At 42.5% G+C, this 26017-nt stretch overlaps 1 protein-coding gene across 1 annotated transcript in view; it reads left to right on the forward strand.

Annotated features, from left to right (window-relative positions):
• Positions 1-26017, forward strand: part of clasp2 (cytoplasmic linker associated protein 2) — a 136547-nt gene that overhangs the window by 53798 nt on the left and 56732 nt on the right. Inside the window, exons 8-18 of the mRNA XM_061897143.1 lie at positions 13571-13699; positions 16179-16252; positions 16326-16418; positions 16495-16640; positions 16720-16855; positions 19731-19801; positions 19889-19948; positions 24553-24630; positions 24711-24878; positions 24943-24983; positions 25198-25350. Of these exons, the coding sequence (XP_061753127.1) occupies positions 13571-13699; positions 16179-16252; positions 16326-16418; positions 16495-16640; positions 16720-16855; positions 19731-19801; positions 19889-19948; positions 24553-24630; positions 24711-24878; positions 24943-24983; positions 25198-25350 (1149 nt within the window). The remainder of the gene's footprint in view (positions 1-13570; positions 13700-16178; positions 16253-16325; positions 16419-16494; positions 16641-16719; positions 16856-19730; positions 19802-19888; positions 19949-24552; positions 24631-24710; positions 24879-24942; positions 24984-25197; positions 25351-26017) is intronic.

Below are 26017 nucleotides of genomic sequence, written 5' to 3' on the forward strand. Positions count from 1 at the left end.
CGTTAATCAATTCATGGTACAAATATATACTATCAGCATAATACAGTCATCACACAAGTTAATCATCATAGTATATACATTGAATTATTCACAATATTTACAATCGGGGGGGTGGGATGAGGAGCTTTGGTTGATATCAGTACTTCAGTCATCAACAATTGCATCAACAGAGAAATGGACATTGAAACAGTGTTGGTCTTACTTAGTATGATATGTACAGCCAGCAGAGAACATAGTGAGTTCAGATAGCATAAGAACAAGTATATACATTAGAAATACATTTGATTATTTACATTAGGTTATTTACAATCCGGGGAGATGGGATGTGAATGGAGGAGGTGTTGTTTTAGAGCGGTTTTGAAGGAGGATAGAGATGCACTTACTTTTACACCTGTTGGGAGTGCATTCCACATTGATGTGGTATAGAAAGAGAATGAGTTAAGACCTTTGTTAGATCGGAATCTGGGTTTAACGTGGTTTGTGGAGCTCCTCCTGGTGTTGTGGTTATGGCGGTCATTTACGTTAAGGAGGTAGTTTTCACATGTACTTCAGGGAGGTGTAGCGGATTTTATAGACCAGGCTCAGTGCAAGTTGTTTGACTCTGTCCTTCTCGCTGAGCCAGCCCACTTTGGAGAAGTGGGTTGGAGTGAGGTGCTTGTTCTGGGATGTTTGGAGTCTAGATTTGAGGATTTTGGAGGTGCTGGAATACCAGGAGGTGCAAGCGTAATCGAAAAAGGGTTGAATGACAGTTCCCGGCGGTGACTAGGATGGTTGAAACTGTATGCACACCATGAACCCTCAACTTTCCGCACTACCATCGGAGCCAAGTCAACCCGAATTCATTATTCCACATTTTCTGTACTGCAAAAATCACGTTGCCTATGAAACAACTCGCCTGGACTTGAACTTATCGTTTCGGCTTCTTTTTGACCCCAACGACCTATCTGCAAGTGTAGCAGGAAGTCGGCGGCAAGCCCTAAACCTAAAGAGCATACCCTTTTAGGCAGCTGTCGGAGAGAGGGCTGCAGGGGACTAAGTAGGCAGAGAGAGCAAAAGGACTGAGGAGAGGAGGACGTTGACCAAGATCTTGTCAGGAGTCGGGTCGCTGCACTACGCCTGTGGCCGCCTCGCCGAGATTCATCATAACGGACAGACAAACAAGGAGGGCTAGGTTGGAGGGGGGCGGGGCTTTGTGTACCAGCCACACTCTGTGGCCATGGCATTGGGGCAAGATGACTGTGTACCAGCTTATAAACCCCATCACACTTTTCAGCCAGCGGGCTCTGGAGAACCAACATGTGTGTTCTTTTGTCTGGAGTCATCAAGGCCACTTGCAGTTGACATATCTGACAGGCGTAAATCCATTTTATGAGCAAGTCCACCTCCTGGGCTATTCAAACTTCTGGGGCCCACGCATTTAGAAAGCAAAGGACTGAGGGGCCCACCTTCTTCCTTCACTACTTTTCTCCCCGAGTATGTCAGTACAAGGGCTGAGCGATATGGCCTTTTTTTAACATCTCGATATTTTTAGGCCATATCGCGATATACGATATGTAGTACGATATTTTGCCTTGGCCTTGAATGAACACTTGATGCATATAATCACAGCAGTATGATGATTCTATGTGTCTACATTAAAACATTCTTCTTCATACTGCATTGTTATGTATGCTACTTTTAAACTTTCATGCAGAGAGGGAAATCACAACTAAGTCAATTGACCAAAAGTGTATTTATTAAAGTTATTAAGCAATGGCACAAACATTCAAGTCATTTACAAAACATAAATTGCAAGATTGTCAGAGACATTTTAAGTGTCAAATAAAAATGAGCTGCATAATTAGAAATCAAATAGTATTCATCCTTCACTATGTGGTAGGTTACGACGAGCGTTATGAAATTCTATTCATTCTCTAGCGGGTGACTTTTCAAATGATGCTACATATTAGCAGTAATGCTACTTTTTATAGCAACGCTTTTGCCCTACACTTGAAAAATTACGGCTGTCTGTTCGACATATTCCCACTTGGGTGAGAAGCTCTGCCATCCAGGAGGAACTCAAAGTAAAGCCGCTGCTCCTCCACATGGAGAGGAGCCAGATGAGGTGGTTCGGGCATCTGGTCAGGATGCCACCCGAACGCCTCCCTACGGAGGTGTTTAGGCCACGGGGAAGACCCAGGACACGTTGGGAAGACTATGTCTCCTGGCTGGCCTGGAAAGCTGGACGAAGTGGCTGGGGAGAGGGAAGTCTGGGCTTCCCTGCTTAGGCTGCTGCCCCCGCGACCCGACCTCGGATAAGCAGAAGAAGATGGATGGAAGTATTTTGTGTAATTTTTGTCATATTTTTTACAATCTATGTACAACTCAAAGTTGGTCACAGGCAATTATGTCGTGTGTACTTGCTGTCATTGTTTTTTTTTGTAATGAAAACGGGATGACCCAGAGCTTTCCTGCGCGATGGCATTGAAGACGCTGGTGTTCCCTCCAGTGGTGATGAAATTGTTGTAGGTTCTGGTGTCCCATGTGTTGGAAAAAGCCTCGCCTCTCCTGCTTAGTCACGTTTTGAATATAAAAGTCGATACACATGAACACGCCCCCCACACAGACACACACACACACTCCTCCCACCCAAACACTTTAGTTGCATTGCAAAGTCACCACATGTAGCAGCTTTCACTGCTAGCATAGTTTGCTATTGACAATGAAACACACACACACACACACACACTTGCAGTCCAGCTCTTTCTGCTTCACTGGCTTTGCAAGAGGAAACCGTGACCCTGTTTCCAAGGCTCGGCTGGTTGCCAAGAGAATCTGTGCTCTCAGTGTTATAGTTTATCCCCCTTCCCTCACTTGGGGTCTGAAGTTATATCCGTCTGTCTTCAAATCCAGGCCTAAACCTCTGGCGTGTCTCCCAACATACTCTTGTGAAGCTAAACTGTCACTGGATTAATTATGTTTCGAAGTGTTTATGATGTCTGCTGTAGTCTCTGTATGGGTTATCCAAAAGATAACACATGGCTATCTCAGTCCTGCTTCCAGCCGGTTAGGGCTGGGCGATACGGCCTTTTATTAATATCTCGATATTTTTAGGCTATGTCACGATGCACGATATATATCTCCATATTTTGCCTTAGCCTTGAATGAACACTTGATGTATATAATCACAGCAGTATGATGATTCTATGTGTCTACATCATAACATTCTTCTTCATACTGCCACAAGTTGTTGGTGACAAACCCCAAGATGCAGAGATGGTGGCAGGCATTGAATAGGTAAACATCATTTAATCTTCGAAAAGAACACAAACCAGGAACTAAGACGACAAACTGGAAACTGGGAACAGGGATCCAGCAAGCAGGAAAATTGGGAATAGCTAACGGCTAGCAGGAAACTAGAAAACAAGGAGCTTGGAGACAGCAAACTGTGAATAGTTATAGGAACTAACAGGAACAGCTTACCGCACTGACAACGACTGGTAGGAACGACAAGAGGTATTAGCAACAAACAACCAGTAGGAGCGACAATAATCCAGCACTGACTGGAGGAGAAAGCAGGTCTAAATAGTGGCTGGCTGATTGACACCAGGTTTGGCCAGGTGCCAATCAGCCACAAGTGAGGGGAAAAAGCACTCAGGGAGAAAATCAGGAAATTACCAAAATAAGAGTGCTGACAGAAACAAAGACTAATGCAGAGGAAAAAACTAACATAGCCAAACTGTCAGGGACAAGCCTGACACATACTACATTAGTATATGCAACTTTTAAACTTTCATGCAGAGAAGGAAGCCACAATCAAGTCACTTTACCAAAAGTGTATTTATTAAACAGTTATTGAGCAGTGGAACAAACATTCATGTCATTTCAAAATAGAAAGTACAAGATTGTCAGAGACATTTTAAAACAAGTTATTAGTGCACTTTTGTGCATGAAGTCACTAAGATGACATATCAAAACAACACTAAATTTAAGTGTATTTTTTGTACGGAATGCCACTGCAATAGTTAAAAACAAATAAAGTGCACTTTTGTGCATGATGTCACGCAAGATATTTCAATAACTGTTAAATAAAAATGAGCTGCATAATAGGAAATCAAATAGTGTATGTCCTTCACTATGTGGTAGGTTCCTGCGGACTTTATCTCCTTCTGTTGTTGACAAATTTTTTCATATGGTGTTGATCTGGAAATGGTTGCTTCGGCATTTTTCTGGTGTGGCACCGAACAGAGAGGTTGACATGCGGAGTTTCAAGCACTCCTCATTCTCTATCGGGTGACTTTTCAAATGATGCTTCATTAGCAGTGGTGCTACTTTTTGTGGCAATGCTTTTGCCGCATAGTTGTTCGACATCTTCCCGCTTGAAGCCAAACCACCGCCAGACAATGGACCCTGTGCTGTTTTTCTTAGGAATTAATTCTTCCTTCATTTATTACCAGATTCACGCCTTCTTTCTCTCGTATTGCCACTCGCACCACTCTGCTAGCATCACAGCTAATGTTACCCATGCTGCTACCTCAGTGCTCAGTGAGGGCAGGGCATATGATGCGACAGTATGTGACGTATGTATTTAAGTCTCAGACCCTTTCCAAGTAACTACAATACGATGGAAAAATGTATTTATTTCCATAATTCCAATCACAACGTTAAACTTCCATAGATTATAGATTCATGGCCCAGAACTTAAACGATTTCAAGTACGTAGTTGGTTTTTTTTGTTCATATTTTGGGTATCCAGCTCACAAAAGCCACAGAAACAGGATTTAAAAATAATTAAAGCTGCAAGCAGCGATGGACGGGACCGAGTATATATGGAAGTGGCTGAGGAGAGGGAAGTCTGGGCTTCCCAGATATAAGTTAGAACAACACACTACTTTGTATTATATTGTAGTTTTTACCTTCCATAACGTGTCTACTGACAGATATAAGTTAGAAAAACCCGATGCTAAACGCCCATTGAAAATACATGGGTACGGCTAGTAGCTACTATTAGCAAACAGATAGACCTACCAACCCGGCGCATAAAAAGTGCAGATCGCCTTAAAACGCCACAACAGTCAGGCACCATATGTAAGTACCCAAAATAAAGACTCGACATACAAAGAAATTCAATCGGAGCAGAAACATAGGAGGAAACGGGACTAAACCCCGATGCTAATCGCCCATTGAAAATACATAGGTACGACTAGTAACTACTATTAGCAAACAGATAGACTTAAAAAATTGCCGTAATATCTTAACATCAACACACTCTCTCGTCGCAACTCGGCCCTGATGTTCGGCACCTATCCATCCATCCATTTTCTACCGCTTATTCCCTTTTGGAGTCGCGGGGGGGCGCTGGCGCCTATCTCAGCTACAATCGGGCGGAAGGTGGGGTACACCCTGGACAAGTCGCCACCTCATCGCAGTGCCAACACAGATAGACAACATTCACACTCACATTCAAACACTAGGGCCAATTTAGTGTTGCCAATCAACCTATCCCCAGGTGCATGTCTTTGGAAGTGGGAGGAAGCCGGAGTACCCGGAGGGAAGTTTACAATTAGTTGTAAAATGTTGGATGGTTGTATTTACGATATGCAGGCAAACGACAACTTTAAAATATACCAGCTTAGCTACTGCACCTGGCAGCCATCTTGGTATATACGATCACAGCGCCTCCCTCACGAATGTTGGTGCGTGCCCACCAGCAGCAGACGGTACGGAAAAAACAACAAAAAAAGTCTCCCTCATTGTGTCTGCGCACGGCGGCCATTTTTGAAATGGTTTTCAGCGCAGCGGTTCTTTGAAGGCTGATAAAATCAAAACCGTAGCAGTAATAAAAACTCTTTCATCAACTTTTAATCAGAAGGGTTCAATCTCTCTCCTGTGGTAGTTTGAAGCCGACACGACAAACGCGCTCAGAGGAGATAATGTTTGAAAAAAGGTGACCGGTTTTTACAAAACTTTTGTTTATAAGGGGGAATTGAAAACTTCCTGTTGATAATATATGATATGTAGGTCTAAGTGAGACCTACATAGAGGTTTTTGTTTCATGTTTCTACGACATTCCTACTGGAAGTTACAGGCAGTTTTCTTCCTAGGATCAGTTTTGTCTGTTTTATTCCTAGGGGGCGCTAGAGCGCAATTTTGAGTTTTGGGGTTACGGTTTTTGATTATATCGCAATTTTCACCAGTCCTGATGTGTGTCCAGTTTGGTGAGTTTTGAAGCATGTTAAGGGGGTCACATTACAGCACAAAGAGGCAAAGGTGGGTGTTTTTACAAAACTTTTGTTTTGAAGGGGGAATTGCAAACTTCCTGTTGATTTTTGCTGAAGGATGTCAGTCTATGAAATCTAGGTCTAAGTGAGACCTACATAGAGGTTTTTGTTTCATGTCGCTATGACATTCCTACTGGAAGTTACAGGCAGTTTTGTCTGTTTTCTTCCTAGTGGGCGCCAGAACTCAATTTTTAGGTTTTGGGTTAGGTTTTTTGATTAAATCGCAATGTTTGCCAGTCCTGATGTGTGTGTCAAATTTGGTGAGTTTTGAAGCATGTTAAGGGGTCAAAATACAGCTCAAAGCTGCGGAATAATAATAAAGAAAGAATAAAATGCAAGAAATTCAATAGGGTCCTCTGTCCCAAAGGGACATTCGGTCCAAAATGAAATACTGTGGAAAATTCAGTCCAACTTTTACGGGGCATGAATGTTTTATACAAAGTGTCAAACACTACTCATCCACTAAACTCAAAGTACCTGCACAGGTATTTTTTTTTACACAACATAGTTGTATGCATTTCTAGCTCTATTATTTTTGTTGTCCGCTTAACTTTTTTGGCTACTTCAGTGAGTTAACTTTTGTCTTTTTGTTAATTTCTTATCATAGCCGCAGTTTAAAATAAAGGTGACTGAGGTGTTGTGAAAACAAACAAAATATTTTCCTTTTAATTTATTATCCTTACATTAATACGGAACAGTTTTGTTAATAAATGAGTGAAATTGCCATTTTTGAGGGTGGATGTATTTATATCACATTACGCAGTTTACAAGCACAAATACGGTGTGAATCAATCCGCGCTGTCCGATGTCATTGAGTGCTGTAATTTAGAAAAATAACAAGAAATGTGGAAAAAAAACACAAGTGGAGACTCGTTTGCAAACACCAAATGACATTGAATAGTCATACTGCTTCATTTTCTCTATGCCCCATTCAGTTAATAACTGCTTCTTCAAAGTTAGGCTAAGGTTTTAGCAGATTTTCACTATTTTTTCCTACAGCCAGCATTTGGTGACCTCAAACAACAGGGCTAAGGATTGATTCACACTGGTTTTCGCCTTTTGAAGGATACTGGAAAAACTGGAAATTTGATCTTGAAAGTCCTTAAAAAGTGTTTGAATTTGCCCATGGAAAAGGTGTATGAACCCTGAGAACTCTATCGGACATTGTGACTCTTGGTAATAGTGTTCCTGAAAGAAAGGGACCCAAATATACCTACTGTATGGCAGTTTTTTACAGCTAAATGCAGTGTTCTCCCCCAGAAAATTTTGTTAGTTAAGGTGGTGTTCCTCCAGGGGGAAGGGGACGCCGCCCAGGACAGGCGGACGGACGGGGAAAGGGCTGGGTGGGTGTAAGGAACAGTGTAATTTGGCCTGTCGCCCCCATCACGTCTCCATCTCACCACGGCCTAGGGGGGCAATAGACTACAGACTGTGGTGAAGTAGGCCGGGTTCGTAACGCATGAAGAAGCCTACAATTTTTGGTTGTGTTTTACGCTCCGTATGCTGAGTGGCAATATATGATATATATCTCGATATTTTTTCCGTAAAGTAAAAGCAAAAAGTCCTAGTTACCTGAGATACTAAGTATGTTGTAATATTGACTTACCAAGATAAGATAATGACTTACTTTAAATAAGGGTTTGCAATAAGCGTTTGAAACAGTTAAAAGTGGGGCTACATGCTGACATATGCTCACCTCATCACGCTTAATTTACAGGACAATTTAAGACTTGAGTTTAGGCGGTGGCCTTTTGTTGTTAAGGCGGCTTCCTTAACATAGAAAGTGCTGCTGGAAACCCTAAAATGTGTATATATCATTTATACACACATACACATTGGCCCCCCCAGACACATTTTTTTCTCTCAATGTGGCCCCCGAGTCAAAATATTTGCCCAGCTCTGCTTAATGTGCTCACTGCTCAACTGAAAAAAGTTTGCTTGTGTTAGTGTTAATGATAAAAAATATTGCTAATACTTGGTTAATATACAGATTACAAGATGCAAGTGGAGTTTTGTTGATGTTTGGATGCACTTTAGAGGGATTTATGGGCTTAAAGGGGAACATTATCACAATTTCAAAAGGGTTAAAAACAATAAAAATCAGTTCCCAGTGGCTTGTTGAATTTTTCAAAATTTTTTTCAAAATTTTACCGGTCCTGGAATATCCCTAAATAAAGCTTTAAAGTGCCTTATTTTTGCTATCTTCGAAACCACTGTCCATTTCCCTGTGACGTCATACAGGGCTGCCAATACAAACAACATGGCGGTTACCGCAGCAAGATATAGTGACATTAGCTCGGATTCAGACTCTGATTTCAGCGGTTTAAGCGATTCAACAGATTACGCATGTATTGAAACAGATGGTCGGAGTATGGAGGCAGATAGCGAAAACAAAATTGAACTTTCACAGTATCATGTTAGACCCGCTCGACATCCATTGCTTTCCTCCTCTCCAGGGTTCTCATAGTCATCATTGTCACCGACGTCCCACTGGGTCATTATTGTCACCGATGTCCCACTGGGTGTGAGTTTTCCTTGCCCTTATGTGGGCCTACCGAGGATGTCGTAGTGGTTTGTGCAGCCCTTTGAGACACTAGTGATTTAGGGCTATATAAGTAAACATTGATTGATTGATTGATTGATTGAAGAAGAAATTGAAGCTATTGAGCGAATAGCTATTGACGCTATTCGGCCATAAAATGGGTTTACCTAATGAAGTGGCCCATAGCATGGCTGCCTTATTAGCATCGCCGGTAAAATGTGCGGACCAAACGATCAGGACTTTCGCATCTTGTGACACTGGAGCAACTTAAATCCGTCGATTGGTAAGTGTTTGTTTTGCATTAAATGTGGGTATCTAGTTTCAAATGTACATACAGCTAGCGTAAATAGCATGTTAGCATCGATTAGCTGGCAGTCATGCCGTGACAAAATATGTCTGATTAGCACTTAAGTCAACAACATCAACAAAACTCACCTTTGTGATTTCGTTGACTTAATCGTTGCAAATGCATCTGCAGGTTATCCATAATGTTCCCCTTTAATATACAGATTACAAGATGCAGGTGGAGTTTTGTTGGTGTTTGGATGCACTTTAGAGGGATTTATGGGCTTAATAATGCACTCCTATTAGCTACATTGTTTGCCACCTCCTACGTGTCGTATTTTATGGCTTGGAATGCATACAAAAATACAAACTTGTGTTGTTTTGTATAGGGATTGTGAATGATATGCCACATTCTCATTCTTCTAATTGATTCCATTGAGTCCCTCTTCCCCTAGTGTAGACAATCAATGTGTCAGATGGACGGGTGTGGCTTTTTGCCGCCCTCATATTCACCCCCCCTTCCATCCCTGCTCCCATCGCTCTTTGTTCTTCTGTGGATGGCTGCTTATTGGATTAATGGTGCCAAAAAAAATATGCGTCCAGAGGTTGTTTGTGTTGTCAGTGCTAATCGGCCTGGCTTCGCTGCTCTGTCTGGCACACCCTGGTAATATTCACCCTGTGTGAGTTTTCGCGAGTGAGAGCCACTCTCCCTTTCACCACACACACACACACACACACAGCACAGTGCTGCCTCCGCACTGGCTTCAACAGCATGATGTCACCTCTCATCGGATTGGCCGGCGAGATGATGCGAGCGAGCAAGGCGGAGGGAGGGCAGTGACGCTTGGTAGTGGAGTGAAAGAAAATGCCGGCACTCGCGCCGGTGGTGGGGCTTTTTTCGGGAAAGGCGACGTGAGCCCCCACGGACAGACGTTTGTGGGACGGCGTCCGTGCACAAAGGGCTCGGCCCACCTGCGCGCCCTCCCCGAAGCATGAGGCGCCTTATCTGCCAGCGCATCTGTGACCGTGAGTGTGGAGGCGGACCTTGGGCGTTGTGGGGATGCTTGTTGAACAGCGCTTAACACGATATGCATGCCTCATGCAGGTCAGCTGATTGAAGGAGCAAAGGTGTTATGTGGGGGTTTTGGCGTCTTTTTGTCACCTTTTTTGTTGATATGAATTATGGAGTCCGTGAAGATGTACCCGTTGTTTATTGGCGCTGTTCATAGTCAAGTTCAAACACCGATGACATTTATTAAACAGACAAGAAGCAAGGAATTAAACAGACACGATTCAATTTAGCTCAATGAGGAGAGCGCGTACACCTGCACTCTTGTACAGTCGTCCCACGCCCTGACAAGAAAATTTTCATTTATTTGGACTTTCCCTGATTACATAGCATCAGCTGTTTCTAAAGAGAGGGGGGGTCGTAAACTGCTGTTGCCTCCGGTCACAAAAGACTTAAAAAAAAAGATGCCTGGAGCTTGCGTCAGGTCCTGCTTCCTCTCCGCTTTGTAGATCTCAAGTCAAGACAAGATCTTCCTGTGGATCTCAATAGATCATAGAAACCGACACCTTTATGTCGCATCCCATCCTACACAGTGGAGTTTTACAAGCCTTTTGCTTGGTAAGATCAAAGACAGCTTTTGTCCTCTCGCCGTGAACTCACGGCAACAGAAACTTTTGTGATAACTCACATACAATTATTCTGACATTTGTTCTGTTCTGTCTTGATTTAGTCATCCCAGCAAAGCTCTCTTCAGACAGCTGCCATTTATTGTCCCCAACTTTAAAGTAACAGTAGAGTGGAAAAACAAGTTGCCTCTATATTGAAACTATTATTAAGTCTGCGACCGTATGGTTACGGTCAAAATAGTCTGAATAGTGAGAAGGTCTGCCATCCGGGAGGAACTCAGAGTAAAGCCGCTGCTCCTCCGCATGGAGAGGAGCCAGATGAGGTGGTTCGAGCATCTGGTTACAATGCCGCCTGAACGCCTCCCTAGGGAGGTGTTTAGGGCACGTCCGATCGGTAGGAGGCCATGAGAAAGTCCCTGGACGCGTTGGGAAGACTATGTCCCCCGGCTGGCCTGGGAGCTGGACGAAGTGGCTGGGAAGAGGGAAGTCTGGGTTTCCCTGCTTAGGCTGCTGCCCCCGCGACCCGACCTTAGATAAGCGGAAGAAGATGGATGGATAGATGCTAAAAAATAGTTTGTCTGCGTTAGCGCTTATAACAACTACATTACCAATGTTTGGTTAATATTAATTTCACGATATGTGTATAGAGCAGACCTAGGCAAATTAAGGCCCGGTGGCCACATGCGGCCTGTTAAGTATTTCAATCTGGTCCGCCAGACAAATAATTTTTTTAGATCTTTAAAATGGAAATTCTAGCTGCCATTATGATGTGCAGTGATGTTTTCAAATGACTGCAAGTCTTGAACTATACAAAGTATTTCAATGGTTGGAATCTGCGCTTTTGTACGATATACCAGTTACTATGGTAATTAATGAGTTACTATGGTAATCTAAGTCACAGCAGCTCAGACGAGGCACCAAGCAGTGTGGGTGGGGAGCGTTTCCACAGAGTGTCAGCCCGAAATGTGGGTGTCAGGGACAGACATGGAAGGAGATTTTCACAACAAAGTTCTAACGCTTAGTTAAATATCAGATTGTACATTGTATTTTTACCCTTTGCTTTTATATTTTGCTGTTTGTCCCGTTTTGCTTGATTGTAAAATATGACGATCGAGAGGGGGTGTGACGCAGTGGGAGAGTGGCCGTGCGCAACCCCAGGGTCCCTGGTTCAATCTCCACCTAGTACCAACCTCGTAACGTCCGTTGTGTCCTGAGCAAGACACTTCACCCTTGCTCCTGATGGGTGCTGGTTAGCGCCTTGCATGGCAGCTCCCTCCATCAGTGTCAAAGCGCTTTGAGTACCTTGAAGGTAGAAAAGCGCGATACAGGTACAACCCATTTATCATTTATTTATATGTTGTCAATATTTACTGTTTTACCGTTCATAGAAAAATGTAATATTCCATTCCATTTTTGTCTGTCAAAACATTTTTAGAATTCAATCAGACATTATTGTGAGGTTTTGTATTAGTGTTCCTAAAAATAGATATACCGGGTCTTAGACACATTTCTTTCTCTAAATTTGGGCCCCCAGTCAAAATAATTGCCCATGCCTGGTATAGAGTATTGTTGGCTGGTTTATGGATATATTTTTTCGGAGGGTTTTGTGAGCGAATTAGAGATCTCAATTGGTTACATTGTTAGCAGACTTTTTATGAATGTATTTATTTAGAATGCATTAAAAAAAGGAAAACATGTGTTCATGTCTTCATATCGGGATTGTGAATGATAGACAGAACATCTTTCTCAAATTTTTGCATATTTCCAGTATGACTGATCTGATAATATGGTCAGAGTACAGAAGTGTTACTACTGTGACATCAATCTCCGGCATTAGACTTAGACATCCTTTTTATTGTCATTCAAATTTGAACTTTACAGCATAGATAAGAACGAAATTTCGCTGCATAAGCTCATGGTAGTGCAGGATAAAAAAAAAGCAATAAGGTGCCTATATAATTAAATAAATGTACATATAAAATAAATAAATATTTATATAAGTAGATTACTGTACAGATAAATATATTGCACTTTTTCACATGCATCCAGGTTTATGGATGTATGTTATATTGTCTTTTTTATTCCAGCGAGTTACTCCATTTTGGTGGGAGTTGAGGGGATAATTTAGTTATAATGCGTTCAAGAGTATTACGGCCTGAGGGAAGAAGCTGTTACAGAAACAGGAGGTTCTGCTTCGGAGGCTGCGGAACCTCTTTCTAGAGTCCAGCAGTGAAAACAGTCCTTGGTGGGGTTGGGAGGAGTCTTTGCAGATTTCTGAGCCCTGGTCAGGCAGCGGCTTTTTGCGATCTCCTGGATAGGATGAAAAGGAGTCCTGATAATCTTTTCCGCCGCCCTCACCACTCTCTGGAGAGACTTGTAGTCTGAGACATTGCAGGCTCCAGTCCAGACAGAGATGCTGTTTGCTGTTAGTCAGCAGGCTCTCTATAATGCCTCAGTAGAATGGGGGGAGGGAGCTGTGCTCTTCTCACCCGACGCAAAAAGTGCATGCGCTGCTGAGCTCTTTTTACAACAGCTCCGGTGTGTAGGGACCAGGTCATATTGTCAGTTATATGCACCCCTAGGAACTTGGTGTTGCTTACCATCTCCACCGCTGTGTAGCTGAAGGTATTTGGGGCGTACTACTCAAAATGGTATTTGGTGATGTTTATACGGTGTCTTCACATACTTTGCAGATTGTAAATTCGAATGGATATGGTTTAATGGATACAGTGAAACTCAAGCATATAAAGTCAACTTGTTTTTCCACTCTACTGCTACTTTAAGCTAACAAATATTAGCATTGTTCTTTTCAACAAAAGATCCACTCTCTCTTGTCATCTTTCCACAGATCGTAGTTTCGATGATGACGACAGCGTGGATGGCGTCCGCTCCTCGGCCTTCAAGGTCCCCAAAGTTCCCAAGAAACCCGTCGAGTCGTCGTCCGCGCGCAGGCCCAGCGCCACCGGCGACAAGCAAGGTAGAGTCACAGACCCACGGGCTCATGATCTGTATCGGTATTTTGAAAATCTGTCCTCTCTTATTTTGATTAAAGGCAGCAGGCTTTATAAACATGTCATAGAAGTTATTTAGTGTCTTTATTGCGAAAGCTTTTTTTTTTTCACTGAATTTGAAATTTGTGAACTGAATTTAAAAAAAATCTAATTATGCTGACAATTTTATTGGAAAAAAAATGTGTGCGTTTAAAAATTCCGTCAAACAATTCAGTGGGGAAAAATTCACTGCTTCAAAAAGAAAGACTCACTTCCGGTAAATTAAGACTCAATCAATCGATTTTGTCTGAGAACCATCCAAGGCATACTTGCCAACCCTTCTGATTTTCCCGGGAGTGTCACGAATTTCAGTGCCCCTCCCTAAAATCTCCCAGAGCAACCATTCTCCCGAATTTCTCCCGATTTCCACCCGGACAACAATATTGGGGGCGTGCCTTAAAGGCTCTGTCCTCTCTCACCTGAAAAGGAGACTATTATCAATGTCTCCGTTATCCATAGGTTTATCTACATGGGTCCCATTTTTATAGTCTTTGCTACGACCCGGCCGGGGTTTGAACACGCAACCTACCGATCTCAGGGCGGACACTCTAACCACTAGGCCACTGAGTAGGTACCGTAAGTGGATCTTCACTGAATTTTAAAACCCTGATTTTTTTAAACACACTGCGTTTTCCAACAATTGAAAAAAAAAAAATTTGATGCCCAAAAAAATTCAGTTCACAAAATTCTAACGCAAAAAATTTAGTTACATAAATTCAGTGTAAAAAAAAACAAACACAACTTTCGTAATAAAGACACAAATTAACCTCCATACACGCTGCTTCTTTAGAAATCTGATGCTTTTATAGTTCTGTTATCCACCACATTGCAGCCTTGGAAACACTTCATCAGCCTTCCTGTTCAGGTTCTCTTCCAAATGTATCGATTCAAAATTTGAGCTGACTTCTCAGTTTCAGCACTGCTTTCCACCAGTTCAATTCACCTTAGGAACTTGGAGAATGGCGATAGCTATAAGAATAATCTGCTATCATGGCAGCACAATGTATGCTGGGGGGAAGAAGATGGAAGTCCGTTACTAACACAAACTACTCTCCCTGGTAGAGGTCGGTGTTGAATTTGCTACTTTTGTAGGTAGTGCCCAAATTCCAATACCAGGTACCAATTAACGTAAAATCAATTGGTACCTTATTTCAATATTTTTTGTTGCGCGTGATGCCACTTCCTGTTGCAGACTCGGCACCGGCTCAAGCACTTGGTGGGCAAACAGGTGTATTCGTAGGTGGGTGTCTATTCAAAGTGTCAAACCGTGGGTGTCAAAGTGGGCCGGACTGGTAAAATCATGGCATGGTAACTTACAAATAAAGACCACTTCAGATTGTTTTTGTTTTTGTTTAAAAATAGACCAAGCACATTCTGAAAATGTAAAAATCTTTATTTTATTTATTTTTACATGTTGCTTCATTGGTCCATATTTATACTTCATGAATAAATGATGTGATAATGTTCAGTCAGATAGGTGTTGATTTTTAGTCGATCAAATGATGAAATGAATTACATGATGTTATTAATGTAATTTACTCATTTTCCTGATGTACTAATATCTGATTTATTTTGTACATATGGAGCATCATCCACAACAAAACTTGTGAATTTGCACTCATTTGATTATTCACACAAGAAGTATGTACCTGTAACACGTCAGTAAAACAAACAAAACAGAAGTCATCGTCAAGGATCCACTAGTTGCGGAAGCTCGCTCTCCAATCCGCTAAACATACTCGATAACTCCACGGTGACGTTTTGGTGAACGTGTTAGCATATTAACTAACGTTGACGACATTACGATTGCACGTACAAATATGCATGAAAACACTCCTACAGGCATCACACGGGGTGCTCTAGTAAGAACTGTTTTAGTTATATTGTAAAAGTTATAAACGTTGCTTGGAGTTAATGAAGACTCCATACGAGTAGAAATGTTACGGACGATTAGAAGAGAACGGCACTTCTACTTCCGGCTCAAAGCTTTAAACAGCAGGAGTTCACATTCACTCAGCAGCACCTGCGGTGAGCAAACCCATCAAAAGACGACACCATAGGACAAACAATAACACTCCATTTAAGTGTTTTTGCATGTGCTTAATGAAAACTATTTTCACTATGGCCGTCACTGAAGAAAAATCCATACTTTAGCTGCCCAGTTTTATAAGCCGCAGGGTTCAAAGCAAAGGAAAATTTTTACGTCTTTTTGTCAGTAAGTAAAATTGAATACTGGAAATGATTTGCAGTTACCGGTAATTGGTACCATATCAGTTCAAACGTGAAAAGTACCCATTCCTACACCTTTTCCTGTTTTTATGCATACGCACGCACGCACACACACACATATACACGCACGCACGCACACACACTAGCATTAAGACACAATCTGCTGTGACGTTCCAGGGTCCAAGGAAAGCGCAGGGGCAGTGGATGAATACGACTTCATCAAAGCCTTCACAGATGTCCCTGTTGTGCAGGTAGACTTCTTATAATACCCGCTGTCCGTGCGATTTTTGCTTTGATCACTGCCTCTCCTCTTCTCTCCTGCAGATCTATTCGTCCAGGGATCTTGAGGACAACCTGAACAAGATCCGGGAGATCTGCTCTGATGACAAGCACGACTGGGACCATCGCGCCACCGCTGTCAGTGCGCTCGTCCTCAACCGTCCCCTGACTTGGTTTTGAGCATCATCTGTGAATGTCCCGCCTCTTTTTACAGCTGAAGAAAATCCGCTCCCTGTTGGTGGCCGGCGCTACCACCTACGACTGCTTCTACCAGCACCTCCGCCTTCTGGATGGAGCCTTCAAGCTGTCGGCAAAAGACCTGCGGTCCCAGGTGGTCCGAGAGGCCTGCATCACTGTGGCGTGAGTGGCGCTGACGGACAAGTGGGACTTCTCCAGCTGTTGTATTCTTATTTGTATTTTTTTGCATCCTTCTGAGTAGACATCTTTCTTCCGTGTTGGGGAACAAGTTTGACCACGGGGCCGAGGCCATCGTACCGGTCCTCTTCAACCTCATCCCAAACTGTGCCAAAGTCATGGCCACTTCTGGTGTGTCCGCTATCCGCATAATCATTCGGGTAAGGTTTCAATATAAATGCTACTTCTTGGATTTATAATTTACTTCAGAGGTGTCCAAACTACAGCCGGCGGGCCAAGTGCAGCCCGCCAGCCTCCTCAATTTGACCTGTGAGACGTCACGTGTTAAAAAAAGCATTGCTTTCAAATTAATCTTAAATACCAGGCAGTCTCTGAATGTTGCATGTTTGCGGCTATCTTGTGGACATTGCGAGTAAATCAGATCAATGACCCTTGAAAGTGCTTTGAAATAATACCACAGCTAATTACTTATATGGCACAATCCAAACAACCTTCCCTAGTCATGGTACAAAAAAAAATTGCAAATTACAAAGGTCATCACAAATGGTCACACATAACACAACCTGCTCACTGAATATGAAAAACATCCAAACACCATAAACATTTTTGAAATCACACCCATTTAAAATAATTTAATACACATTAGAGTGCATGATAGGACAATCTAAAACACTCTCTCCACACTTATACATGTTTGGCGCATTTCTGATTGATTACAAAACTTCCGACATCACATGGACGAAAATAAGACATTTTAGAGGAAAGTTCTGTGGTCAGATGAATCAAAAATTGAGCTGTTTGGCCACAATACCCAGCAATATGTTTGGAGGAGAAAAGTTGGGGCCTTTAATCGTGGTAACACCAAGCCTACCGTCAAGCATGGGGGTGGTAGTATTATGCTCTGGGCCTGTTTTACTGCCAATGGAACTGGTGCTTTACAGAGAGTAGACGGGACAATGAAAAAGAAGGATATTACCTCCAAATTCTTCAGAACAAGCTAAAATCATCAGCCCAGAGGTTGGGTCTTGGGCGCAGTTGGGTGTTCTAACAGGACATTGACCCCAAACACACACAAAAGTGGTAAAGGAATGACTAAATCAGGCTACAATGAAGGTTTTAGAACCGCCTTCCCAAAGTCCTGACTTAAATGTGTGGACAATGCTGAAGAAACAAGACAATGTCAGAAAACCATCACATTTAGCTGAACTGTAGCAATTTTATCAAGAGGAGTGGTCAAAAATTGCAGTGAAACTTGCCAAGGGACATGTAAGCAAATATTAACATTGCTGTATGTATACTTTTGACCCAGCAGATTTGCTCACATTTTCAGTAGAGCCATAATAAATTCATAAAAATAGAACAGAATAGAATACAAAGTACTTTATTGATCCCTGGGGGAAATTCAGCACCACAGTTCGCTCACAATAGAAAATAATAATAATAAATAATATAATATATATCATACATTAGGTATATAATATATAATATATGAATAATATAAATATATTCTACATTTAAGTGCAGTCAAGAAAGAACATATGCATTATACAGTCTGATGGCAGTCGGTATGAAGGACCTCCTGTGTGGTTCCGTGTTGCATTTTGGGAGTCTGAGCCTTCCACTGAACGTGCTCATTCTCTCCGCAAGGTCCGAGTGTAGTGGGTGGGAGGTGGGAGGTGTTGTCCATAATGGCTAGGAGTTTTGTTAGACTTCTTCTCTCTGACACCACCGCCAGAGAGTCCAGCTCCACTCCCACCACGTTACTGGCCTTCTTTACCAGCTTATCCAGTCTGTTTGCGTCCCTCGCTCTCAGCCCGCCGCTCCAGCAGGCCACGGCGTACAAGAAGGTGCCCGCCACCACCGACTCGTAGAACATCTTCAACATCTTTGTACAGACGTTGAAGGATCCTAACCTCCTGAGAAAGTAGAGGCGGCTCTGTCCCTTCTTGTAGCGTGTTCTGACCCATTCAGCTTGTTGTCGATGTGTACACCGAGGTATTTACAATCCTCAACCATGTCCACATCCACCCTCCTGATGGAAACAGGAGTCGCTGGAGTACTCCTCCTCCTTCCCAGGTCCATAACCAGCTCCTTGGTCTTTGTCACATTGAGCTGGAGGTGGTTCTTTCCACACCCCGTGACAAAATCCTCCGGGTTGGGGAGGAGACCCTTCCCCAAGTGGAGGAGATCAAGTACCTAGGAGTCTTGTTCACGAGTGGGGGAAGAGTGGATCGTGAGATCGACAGGCGGATCGGTGCGGCGTCTTCAGTAATACGGACGTTGTACCGATCCGTTGTGGTGAAGAAAGAGCTGAGCCGGAAGGCAAAGCTCTCAATTTACCGGTCGATTTACGTTCCCATCCTCACCTATGGTCATGAGCTTTGGGTCATGACCGAAAGGATAAGATCACAGGTACAAGCGGCCGAAATGAGTTTCCTCCGCCGTGTGGCGGGGCTCTCCCTTAGAGATAGGGTGAGAAGCTCTGTCATCCGGGAGGAACTCAAAGTAAAGCCGCTGCTCCTCCACATCGAGAGGAGCCAGATGAGGTGGTTCGGGCATCTGGTCAGGATGCCACCCGAACGCCTCCCGAGGGAGGTGTTTAGGGCACGTCCAACCGGTAGGAGGCCACGGGGAAGACCCAGGACACGTTGGGAAGACTATGTCTCCCGGCTGGCCTGGGAACGCCTCGGGATCCCCCGGGAAGAGCTAAACGAAGTGGCTGGGGAGAGGGAAGTCTGGGCTTCCCTGCTTAGGCTGCTACCCCCATGACCCGACCTCGGATAAGCGGAAGAAGATGGATGGATGGATGGAAATGATTGGAAACTAAAAACAGCCATGACATTGTGTTCTTTACAAGTGTATCCAAACTTTTGACCACGACTGTATATACACATAAGGAAACCTAGGCCCCCAGCCAATTTTTTTAATCCAATGCGGCCCCCGAGTCAAAAGGTTTGGACACCCCTGGTTTACATATACAATAAAACCCATACGATGTCTTGTGAGATACATTGGGGTCGTCTGTGACCATCCACTTCAAGCTTATCAGTGTCGTCCTCTTATTTATTTTTTTAGCACACGCACGTCCCGCGCCTCATTCCCTTGATAACCAGTAACTGCACCACCAAGTCCGTGGCTGTTCGCAGGTGAGAAGAGCAGCAATCAGCTATGAAGCTGCCAGGGACTTAAGTGCTGACATCAGCAGAATAAAAACAAACATGTTTCTTCTCCAGGCGCTGCTTTGACTTCTTGGACCTGCTGCTCCAGGAGTGGCAGACCCATTCTCTTGAGAGGTGAGCAGCACTGCGACATGTGACCATTATCCTCCATGGCAACAAACTGTCCTAGTTGCTAAAATGTTGAATTATTTGTATATGAGTAGGCTCCTCTGTAACATGAATTGTTAGTTATTACACTGGCATGCTATGTCAGCTAGAACAGTGGTCCCCAACCTTTTTGTGGCTGCGGACCGGTCAAAGCTTGATAATTTGTCCCGCGGATTTTTATTTTTATGTTTATATTTTATATTTTTTGTCATGAAAAAGGGAGGTTTTTTGGGTTGGTGCACTAATTGTAAGTGTATCTTGTGTTTTTTTATGTTGATTTAATTTAAAAAAATCTATAAAAATGATTCTGCGGCCCACTACCGGGCCACGGCCCGTTGGTTGGGGACCACTGAGCTAGAACATGCTTTCTTAACCTTTTTTATATCGGGACCCAACTTTCCCACAGGAGCGGGCCCTGCGGGCCACTGAAATATTTACACTGAATTAGTCATCTTAATCTAATCGTTCTCAATAATTATATCTCACCTACTTATACTTTACAACCTTATCAAATGATGTGTCAATCATAAAAAAACAGTACTGCTGTTTTTATGGTAAAAAAAAAGCAGCTCAGTTGCCAGAATTTTACTGTAAAAAACAACTGCATTTTTAAAGTAAAATTTGGTCACCTGAGCTGCCAGGTTATTTGTAGTTTTATTTTTTACCGCAAATCAACCAGTGTAGATTTTTCGGTGTGTTACTGTAAGTGCCAAAACGGCACCACGGTTTATTACAGTAAAAAAAGTACTTTTTTTTTTTAATTTAGAGAAACATGCTGTAAAACCAGAGTAAATTTAACAATTTTACCATTGAATCTCTTGCTACTTTTACATTGCACAAGTTGATGGATAACGTCTTTTGAAATCATTATTATTAGTATTTATTTCTATTTAAAAATTGGTTTTAATGTTTGATAACATAGTTTTGCATAATTAGACAATATTTAAGTTAACAAAATTTGTGATTCCATGAAGTATATGTATTTTTTTTTCTGCCAAAATAGAAAAAATGAATACATTTTGTTGGACAAGTTACAGTACTTTATTGATACACATTATTTCCAGGATTTCGAGGGCCAAATAAGATGAAGTGGTGGGCCACATCTGGCCCCCGGGCCTTGAGTTTGACACATGTGGTCTACACAAACATGTTCTGTGTTCTCGTTAGGGACAGCGGCCGTTCACCGGCGACCGTTTGGTTCTCTTGGCTTCCGTCTGCTTCAACGTCTCACTCTCCTTCGTGCTGACTTTTAGAAGCAGTAGTTCATCCTCAGTATATTCAGCTTCGAAAACATAATGTTGTAAAACCTAATTTTTCCCCAAAATAGTAGTCTTACAAAAAAAGGCGTGTGTTTTTGTCTCTCATAAGGATTGTTAATAGGCAAAGTTTTTTTTTTTAAGTGCCGTTCCCCTTTGACTAAACTGTTAATGAAATTTAAGTGCAAATGAAAATACAGCTTAAGTCATAATTTTTGCACTTAAGAAACTTCTCTATGACTTTAGCTCCAGACTTCTTCTGTTTGTTTTTTATTGTAACTACTGCCACTAGTGGTAGAACAGTGTATGACAACTGAGTACGGCTAGAGGGCCACTTGCGGCTCAACAATGGGCCCCGGCCCCTATGCTTAAGAAACACTGAGCTAGAACTAGGGATGGATCCTGAATCCGGTTCTTTTTTGGCACTGACCAATCCTGTCATGTCATTCACGTAAAATCCCACGGTGCCATGTTTTGGTACCTAGGTAGTGAAAACGACTTTGACCCCGCTGGTTTAGTCATTTGTGAAGTGTAGGGAATTATATTTATATAGCGCTTTTCTCTAGTGACTCAAAGCGCTTTAAATAGTGAAACCCAATATCTAAGTTACATTTAAACCAGTGTGGGTGGCACTGGGAGCAGGTGGGTAAAGTGTCTTGCCCAAGGACACAACGGCACTGACTAGGATGGCGAAAGCAGGGATCGAACCTGGAACCCTCAAGTTGCTGGCGCGGCCGCTCTACCAACCAAACTATACCGCCCCATTTGTATATTGATTTGTTAGATATTTTGGTCTGATTTGAGCATCTTTAATTTACAAAATGTATCAAAGTGGACCAGCCAGAAGCTTTAAATCAGGGGTGTCCAAACATTGTGCTGACTAAAATCTGGCTGTGGGCCGAAAGCAGACTGCTTGCAAAGTAACTAAATTTGTGTGTGTGTGTGTGTGTGTGTGTGTGTGTGTGTGTGTGTGTGTGTGTGTGTGTGTGTGTGTGTGTGTGTGTGTGTGTGTGTGTGTGTGTTTGCGTGCGTGTGCGTATATATATATATATATATACGTATATACACACACACACACACACAAATTTAGTTACTTTGCATATATATATATATATATATGTATATATTTATATATATATATATGTATATATTTATATATACATATATATATATATATATGTACACACACACACACAGTGCAGGCCAAAAGTTTGGACACACCTTTGCATTGTAGATTGTCACTGAAGGCATCAAAACTATGAAATTTGAGGCATTTAAGAAACCTCGCCCGGACAGCCCCGCAAAAGAGGACGTGTGGTCAGTCTAGCGTAAGAAGAAGCTGAAGTGACGTCAAACGTGCACGTGCGTGAGATCACAATTTGTGACAAGTTCGCTCTCAAGTTTGCATTGAAACAAAGCACAGCAAAACAAAATTATGATGAAGAACACAGGACATTTTTGACAGAGTGGGAGGGTTTATACATTTTTGTTGAACGTAATGGCAAGCCATTCTTCCTTGTATATCAGGCGTCATTAGTGCATTTCAAAGATTCAAATCTGCAGCGTCACAAGGTGCTTTGCACACTCTTGGCTTTCTCTCAATGAGTTTCAAGCACACCTGGGAAGTGAAAACCATTTCAGGTGACTACCTCTTGAAGATCATGGAGAGAATGCCCAGAGTGTGCAAAGCAGTAATCAGAGCAAAGGGTGACTATTTTGAAGAAACTCGAATATAAAACGTGTTTTCAGTTATTTTACCTTTTTTTTTATTAAGTACATAACTCCACATGTGTTCATTCATAGTTTTGATGTGACAATCTACAGTGTAAATAGTCATGAAAGTAAAGAAAACACATTGAAGGGGAAGGTGTGTCCAAACTTTTGGCCTGTACTATATATATAAAGGTGATCCATATATGTGAGTACATATTATTATTCTAATAATATAATAGATATATGATTATTACTAATTAGAATTGGTTACTAAGAGTATATAAAAGTTCAATTCCTGCTTTGCTTACTTCTGGGACAATGTCATCAAGGTTTTTTAATTAGTCAGAAATATCAAGCATTGAAAAAGCGTCACACATGGATAAGCATGCATTTTTTCCCATCGTCCCTTGTAGTAGATTTAAATGGATATCATTTAAAAAAAATGTATGTCGATTGGTCGTTTTTGTATCATATTTACTGTGTTCAATGAGCAGGTTGTGTTATGCATTTTTGTACGAATTGATTTTTATTTTTTTGCACCGTGACTAGGTTAAAGTTGTTTGCATTAGGTCAAATGGGTAAATACTAGGAGTGTAACGGTACGTGTATTTGTATTGTTTCGGTTCGGTACGGGGGTGTACCGAACGAGATTCTAAGCTAAAGTCTTAACAAGCTGCTTTGCTTCTTCTGCCTCTGTCTCAGCACCCAGCATTGTCCCACCCACACAACCATCTGATTGGTTACATGTGTAGCGGTAACAGCCAATCAGCAGTGTTTTCAGAGCGGTAACAGCCAATCAGCAGTGCGTATTCAGAGCGCATGTAGTAAATGCTTCAGCGTCGAACAGATAGGTGTTTAGCAGGTGAGCATAAGGCAGCGTACTCTCCCCAAATGATAATAAACACCTCCCAGTCAACTACTATGAGCCCGTTGACCTTCTAGAAACTTAAACTGCAGCTCAGCTCGCTCGCAGTTCTGGCTTGAGGGGAAGGCTAATTAGCTTTTAGCGTAACGTTTGTTCATTTTGCGGCGTGTGTGTGTGTTTTACGGACAGAAAAGCTTGAATGGCAGGGTCCCTACTATCCAATGTTGATAAAAATATAACATTTACATAATAAAAATCAACTACAGGCTTCTTTTTTTGTCATTTTATTTAATCTGAGCAACAACTTGAGGCAGTATAATGTTGATTAACGTGGGCAGAATTATTATAGTGTTCCCAATGTTAAAAGGATAAACCCATTGTTTACAAATTTTGTAAATAAATAACCAAAAAATGTATAGTTTGTTGTTTTCTTACCGTACCGAAAATGAACCGAACCGTGACCTCTAAACCGAGGTAGTACCGTACCGAAATTTTTGTGTACCGTTACACCCCTAGTAAATACTCTGCTTCATTGACTTGAAAGCACAGGTAATGGCAAAGTTACTTTCAATGGCCTCCAGATGATGATAAAATAGCAGTAACTTGACCTCTGGATATTTATATATGATATAAGTGCGAAATTGTTTATTGAACTTATGCCGTTTTGCGGGCCGAATTGAGGACGCTCCTGCTTTAAATGTTGCTAAATGTGCCAATGAAACATCTCTCCCTCACAGGCACACAGCAGTTTTAGTGGAGAGCATCAAGAAGGGGATTCGAGATGCAGACTCCGAGGCAAGAGTAGAAGCCCGCAAGTAAGCCTCGTGCAGAACAAGCTTTGAAAAAAATCAGATTCCCATCTCCTCCTTCTGACGTTCTTATTTTCTTCCTCCAGGGCTTACTGGGGCCTGAGGAACCACTTTCCCGCCGAGACGGACGCCCTGTACAACTCCCTGGAGCCATCTTACCAGAAGACCCTCCAGTCCTGCCTGAAAAGCTCCGGCAGCGTGGCGTCGCTTCCTCAGAGTGACCGCTCGTCGTCGTCATCCCAGGAGAGCCTCAAGTAAGCCGCCCACGCCGTGAACATCCCTCGCGCGTGGAGAAAATGACCTTGTCTTTCTTGCCAGTCGGCCTCTGTCTTCAAAGTGGTCGGCAGCACCGGGCCGAGGTGAGTGGGGCACACGCATACACCAACTAGGCCATGAAACACACCGATCCTCTCCTGTCATGCTTGTCTACATTTTCCCGTGTCCATTCAGCATATTTTGATTTTACGTTGCAGACATGGATCCAACTGTGTAGTGTTTGCCTGCATGTGTTTTGTCATGTGTATATATCCCTTCATCACCTCCGTGTCTTCCAACACACTCCTATCCCATCAGTCCCCGCGGGGTCAAAGGGCGGGGTGCCATCAGCCTCCCTGCAGCGATCCCGTAGCGACGTGGACGTAAACGCCGCCACGGTCGCTAAGCAGCGGCACGTCGGGCAGGCCAAGGGAGCAGCCCGCATGTGCCCTGGCTCCTACTCCTCACTGGGTAAGGGCCCTGACAGTCACGCGGCGGTAGGCCAATCACGCTGCGGCGTGAGACACCACCAGTTTTAAATCTTGTAGGCAGGAAAAGCATAACACAGACACACGCTTCATTATTTCCTTCTTCCCAGTTCTGTGCTTAGCTTGTCAGTGGTCAATGTGCTTCCGGTGCATGTTCACTGGTAATGTGTCTGCCTTAGGGATGCGCCATTTTATTTATTTATTTATTTTTTTTTAACTTCTTAAAGCCGAGTACCGACAACCTTATACTAGTGCTGTCAAATGATGAATTTTTTAAATCAGAATATTCATAATTAAGTACCTGCTTGCGTAATTTAAATTAACTTTAAAAAGACCCCACTATTTGGACACAAATGCAATTTTATTGTCCTACAGCAGGGGTCGGGAACCTTTTTGGCCGAGAGAGCCATACAAGCCAAATATTTTAAAAAGTATTTCCGTGAGAGCCATATGTTATTTTTTTTAATACTGAATACAACTAAATGCGTGCATTTTTTTTAGTAAGACCAACATTTTTAGAGTATAAAAAGTCTCTTTTCTTTTTAATAACACTGTTATTCTGAAGCTAACCGACAATAAATAAAATACTTCTTACCATTAATGCGACTTCTTGAACAGGTGCAGTAGAAACCGGATAGATGGATTAAAAT

This window comes from Nerophis ophidion, linkage group LG04, assembly GCF_033978795.1.
Source record: "Nerophis ophidion isolate RoL-2023_Sa linkage group LG04, RoL_Noph_v1.0, whole genome shotgun sequence".
Classification (NCBI taxonomy): Eukaryota; Metazoa; Chordata; class Actinopteri; order Syngnathiformes; family Syngnathidae; genus Nerophis; species Nerophis ophidion.